The sequence below is a fragment of the Nelumbo nucifera genome, chromosome 2 (genome assembly GCF_055504915.1).
Source record: "Nelumbo nucifera cultivar China Antique chromosome 2, China Antique-T2T, whole genome shotgun sequence".
NCBI lineage: Eukaryota > Viridiplantae > Streptophyta > Magnoliopsida > Proteales > Nelumbonaceae > Nelumbo > Nelumbo nucifera.
The window spans coordinates 21,584,276-21,590,436 of NC_142650.1; the positions used below are offsets into that span (position 1 = coordinate 21,584,276).

A 6,161-nucleotide genomic window follows, 5' to 3' on the forward strand; every position below is an offset into this window, starting at 1 on the left:
TTTGTACTGACTGAAGCCGATCTCCATCCCTTTTGGGCTTTGGCCATGTGGTATATGGGATGGACACAGAAAAGTCGCAAATGGAAGCGTCAATTCTGATTTCTGACCATGGACCTTATGGGCCGATCTGTCAGACCTTATCTTATGGGACAACCCACAAAAATTTTATCCACACCTACTCATAGAACGTTACAACTGTACATTGGGATCATCTTGTTATAGGGGAGATGTTCTTAATGTACGGTGTACAGCTGTAGTGTTCTATGGGTAGGTATACAATGTACAACTGTAGTGTTCTGTGAGGTAGGTGTGGGCAGTAGATCGAATTCATCTTTATTTTATGGGCCATTATTGTGATGACTCAGATTAGAATTTTATAGCCCTATAGTACAGGGGGAATGCATCATGATCGTGAAGTGATGCTAAATCCACGGGCAGGATGTAGTTTATAGGGAGAGGGGTAGTAGTAGGGGGGGGGGAATGGAATTCAGAATTCTGCATCGGGTGTTCCCCTACTTCTCCGTTATTTTTATTAATGACTTGCCAAAAAGTCAGAGATAAAATGGTAAGCGGTTTCCCCTACTCAACCCTCCAAACACCGTCGTATTGAGATCCAGTCAGCGTTTATATCCTTTCTCACTGGTCAAAGCCGGAGAGCTCTAAGCAATCCCGAACGTGCAGGCAAGCCCAACCCAACCCAGACCCAGGTTTCCAAAACGACGACTGAATTACTTTAAATAGTTCAAACTACGTCACTCTCTGGACTCTGGCCCTTCTTCTGTTAGTGTTCCCTCCCTCTCCCCCTCCCTCTCTCTGGTGTGCTAAACGCTTGAAAGTTGAAACGCTTCAGAGAGATCTGGGTTTAGCTAGAGAGAAGGATGGCCGCCTATCCACTGAAGCAGCTGCTGCTGCTGCTGGGTTTTCTTCTCTTGGTGGGAATAAGCAGTAGAGTTGATGGTGCAACAACTAAGAAGGTCATGAAAAAGATCACTGCAATAAATAAGAAAGGCCCCTACTTGGGTGTTGTGGTGCCAAATTCCTTTGAGATGAATCCTCTTCTGCAATCCGGCAGCTTTGTAGTTGATGAGAAGTTTCCTTACCTGGATTTTTCAGGTAAGAGAAAGATGAACCATTCACCAGAGAACTGAAATATCTTCTTCCCTTTTTTTTTCACTTGATATTTCGAAAACTTTTATGGGTGTGTTGGATTTGTGAACTGTGATACAACTGGGCTAAGTTTCGATTGCTCTTTTCTTCTTTCTTTTATTTTTCCTTTCTTTGGTTACTATTTTTCATATGGAATTAAGGATTTATAGCTCCTGTTCTTCTATATAGGAAGAAGATTTCGTGTTGGAAAGTTGGAAGGAGAGAAGGTTATTGTTGTCATGACAGGATTGAGCATGGTATGTCAAAGAAATTTTCAGCTTTTCTTTATGTTTATTCCAATTAATATAATATATTATAATACTGTAAATCATGTATAAAGAGGTTTTAGAGCGTTTTAATTATTTTCTTGTTTTGCATTAGCTTAATGCAGGCATTACCACACAGCTGCTGTTGAGTCTATTTAGGGTGAAAGGGGTTGTGCACTTTGGAATTGCAGGAAACGCAAACCCAGAACTTCAAATTGGAGATGTCACTATTCCTCAATATTGGGCTCATACTGGACTTTGGAATTGGCAGGTATGGAATTTATTTATTTATTTGTCTTTGTTTGGTAAATATTTAATTAATTGTTTTTTTTTTCTAATTTAGGGTAAACCCTTTAGTTACTACTTTTGTTTTACAACAAAGATCCTCCTGAAATTTGGGATTCTAGTACTTTGCTTCCACCATTAACATTCCATCAGTTAGCTCTATGGAATATTCTGTTAAAACATTTCATGAGACTATTTTGTCCTTTTAATTTAGTTATTTTTAGTACTAACTCTCTCATGTTTTTCTCAACTATCCTTCAACAAAGTTTATCTTAGAATGCCTTGAGAACGACTTATATGCTTTAGAATGGTTATTTTCATCATTTTGATGTTTATTTCTGTAAGCCCATAAAATCTTGAATGTGCAAAAGTGTTATCACCCCCTAAATACGGTGTGGCTATATGCAATTTACCCTTTAATTATAAATGTGAATGTCTTAAGAGTTGAGAATTAATCAAGTAGGAACAACTCTGGTCTACTCTTAAAACTGGTGGGGTTAAACATGAAACTTTATTACAGCCCAAACCCTTTAAGGAGTCAGTTTTGTTTTTCTGTTTTCACTTGAAGCTACAAGTAGCACTTTTATGCTAGTTTCTTAGCGTTTCCCACTCTATCAACTTGAGCAGAGGTTTGGAGATGGTCCTGATGATGAACTAGCTTTGGAGTCTAGTGGAGATTACACAAGAAAAATTGGGTACCTCAAATTTTCTGATTACAACAATGATACAGAAAAGGGCAAGTCTTCAGAAAACCTCCTCAATAGTGTGTGGTATCAACCTGAAGAGATCTTTCCCGTGGATGGAATTCCAGAAGTAAGACAGCATTCCTTTTGGGTTCCTGTTAGCAATCACTACTTCTCAGTTGTAAAGAAACTTGAGGTATGTTTTTCTCTCTACTCTCTCTCAATCTCTTATTACAAGATAGGGTTAGCTGAATGCAACAGCTGTACAGCAGGCTGTAGAACCAATGATAATGCCCCCCACCAGTCCACAGCTGGCTAAACAGCTGTTGCATCCAGCCAATCCAAATTAATAATTGTGGTCCCATGTATTTTATGACTGGCATGAAGCATTATCATTGGTTCCACAGCCCACTACACAGCCATTGCATTCAGCAATCTGCATTAATAATGTATACACTTTTCGCATTTTCTTTATATCACTTTAAAAGCACCAATAGTCTCAAGAATACTTTTGAAAATTTTCTAAGGAAGAAATAATGCTTTCTATTTGGGGATCCACCAATGGATAATCCATTGGTAACAGATCTAGAGTGATCAATACATGTTTGGATGAGGTGTGTGAAACTTGGGTTGGGTTGGGCTCTATATTTGTTATAGTTGAATGGGTCTGAACCTTAGCCCAAGCCCAATGTAATTGAAATTCTTCAAATTGGGTTTCTTTCACCATCATTGAAATATTATGGGTTTGTTTGGCCTCAGGGTATGGAGTTGGAGGGCTGCATCAATTCTACTTGTTTGCCAAGGACACCTAGAGTGATTAGAGTGGAGAGGGGAGCCAGTGCCAATACATTTGTTGATAATGCGGCTTATAGGCAATTCCTCAACTCCAAATTCAATGTAACTGCAATCGATATGGAAAGCGCTGCAGTTGCTCTCATCTGTCTTCAACAAAGGACTCCTTTCATTGCTATTAGGGCTCTCTCTGATTTAGCTGGTGGTGGTTCTTCTTTGTCCAATGAAGCCGGAATGTTTGCTCCATTAGCGGCTCAAAACGCAGTTAGTGTTTTGCTTAGATTTGTAGCTTTATTGTTTTCGTAGAAAGAGAGGCATCCTGTCCTCAGCAAAATATTTCTCCTTCAATCACATTTGTATCTTTTATTCATCATAATATGATTTAAAATAAGGACATGTTTGTCAAACCAAAAATTAAAAACACGTTTCATGTTTTTGATTTAAGAAATCATTTGTTTTCAAACTAGATGGTTTTAATTTGTTTTTGGAACTCACAAGAAGAAAGATGACTCACATTGAAGAGTACCCCCTTAAAATTCTGCTTGTTTGTAGTGTAAATCTGAACTGGATACAAATTATGCACCCGATTCAGTTTTGCATCCACAATTTTGTTATTATAATATGTCCTCCTAATTGGTGCAAAACTTGCACTTATTTCATTTACACACGTTGATGTGATGGCATAAATTTTGCATTCTAAAAACTGATACAAAATTTACATCACCTTCCTCCTACCTTGGTTCCCCATCATATAATCACTTCCTACCTTATTTCTCCAAAACAAATTACTTTCTCCCTATTTCCATTCTCTTTTCATATAAAGTGGGGACAAAATCAAATCTGAAGAGCTATCTAAAGTAAACCACCATTTGCACTCTCATGCATATACACCAAAGCAAATGAAATTTGCACCAAGCTTCCATCAACCCCACGTGAAAAAGACATTAAAACCCTTTCCCAATGTGCAATGTTCCTGATGTGCTGCTATGAGGTTAGCATGGGGAATGCCTTGTGGGGAACCAATTCCCATTCAATCACAATGGTTGAAGTCCAGATTTGCTATCTATAAAGACAAATCCATTTCTACTGACCACGATACATTGGCCAGAAGACCCTACAGCCGCACATCAACCTCTCTCGTACTTGTATGTTGTAATTTATGGGAGATGTTCTTGATGTGCGGTTGTAGCATCTTGTGACTAGCTTGTGGCCAATGGTAACATACAAGTACAAAACATATTCTACATGTGTGGCTATAAAATGCGGCCAACTGGAAACAAATTATGTACCCCCTTTAGCCTTGAGTTGGGATATGCTCCGCACAGTGACCTCACAGCTACACCCACAGTATATATGAAACCATGATTTTTAAAACTGACCTGGTTACCAGGTCGAACGATCTGATCGTTCGAACCAAATGTTTGGCCCGTTTTGATAAAAAAATAAAAAAAAAACGATCATAACCGTTCGAACGATTCAAATGGTTCAAACAGTTAATCGCCCGGTTCAATGATTCACTGACCAAAATCAATGGTTTTTGGGGAAAATGGAACCAATCACCTGACCGATTCCTAGTTTTTCCGATCCGACTATCCGGTCCGATCCGATCCGATTTTAAAAACCATGTCTGAAACATCTCCAATGAATAATAATATAGACATACGGAAAATGTTCCCAATGTGCAATACTTGAACATCTTGAGAGATCGGTGTGAGAAGCACTCTCTAAAAGAGCAGATCGATACTCTTTAGCCTTTCGCATGGAACTAACTCGTAAACCCAGGAGAGGAGGAGCAGGATGCATGATACATTGTTTATCATATATAACATCACGAATGCAAGTGTACAAGTTCCACACAAACAAGTGCACAGATCTCGGATTTGTTCAAACCAGACCACCCCTTTTGGTCCTTCCTCATGGAACTCTTAAACCCGCGACAGGTGTTGGACACATGCCACATTGTGTGGATCCGTTTGGTAATGGCTGAACTTAATGACCTTATCAAGCATTTAATGTAATAATAAAATATTTCAAGGGTCACAGTTAACTTAAAATATATCATTCAACCATTAACAACTATTATAAAACAATTATAAGGTAAAATACTTGAGTGGACGTTTTTTTGGGTAGATAGCACAAGGTTAGACACCAATGTTTTCAACCCGTCGTTAACGCGACCGACCAAATCATTCAAATCATCATCCAGTTAGGATTCTGGTCCAGTTTATTTAAGATCCGTCAAATGGTCAAAAATTGTTGATTTGGTCAAAAATCGTTTGATCAAATCGGTTCAACCATTGATCCATTCGGTGACTGGGTCACGGGTTATGCATTCAATGCATGCAAAATTTTCAGAGGCCATAACTTTAAACTCTAATGTTTGATTGGGGTGATTTTTTTTATTTTGGGTGACTTTTCAAGATCTATGTGCTCCAAGGGGCCATAGCTGCCTTGCCCCTCTATTTTCGCAAAAAAAAAAACCCTAAACCCTTCCTTGACCTCAAATTGCAATTTTTAATATTTTTATAAATAAAATAATTAAAAACTGAATTAAAAAACATAAATTAAATATAAAATAATACATATAGCATATCTAAAACATACTTATACATTATTTATTGCTAAAATATATATTTATACACATATATATGCATATACATATATATAATATGTATATAATATATATTATATTATATACAAATTATATATTATATATAATAATTATATATATAATTTTATTTCAATTTTATTATATTATTTCATTTTATTATTGCATATATAAATAATTGTATACATTAAAATTCATATAAAATAAAATGTTAAGATCTTTTTTAATTTGTTGTATGTATTTTTTAATTTATGTTAAAATTTTCATTATTTTTTCAAAAATTAAAAAAAAACATGGCTTGGCCCGGTTTGGCCCAATGCTCGACCCACGAACCATTCCAGCTTGTGGCATGGCACAGGCCCATGCGAGCTCGGGTCGTGG

The 6,161-nt window shown here is 37.2% G+C and overlaps 1 protein-coding gene across 1 annotated transcript; it reads left to right on the forward strand.

Moving 5' to 3' along the window:
* Positions 1 to 750: 750 nt before the first annotated feature.
* LOC104595148 (Phosphorylase superfamily protein) lies at positions 751 to 3,568 on the forward strand. The gene is made up of 5 exons (XM_010255749.3): positions 751 to 1,113; positions 1,336 to 1,403; positions 1,528 to 1,683; positions 2,325 to 2,576; positions 3,140 to 3,568. The coding sequence occupies exons 1-5, from the start codon at positions 879 to 881 to the stop codon at positions 3,476 to 3,478; spliced, it is 1,050 nt and encodes a 349-aa protein (XP_010254051.1). The 5' UTR covers positions 751 to 878; the 3' UTR covers positions 3,479 to 3,568.
* Positions 3,569 to 6,161: the final 2,593 nt, after the last annotated feature.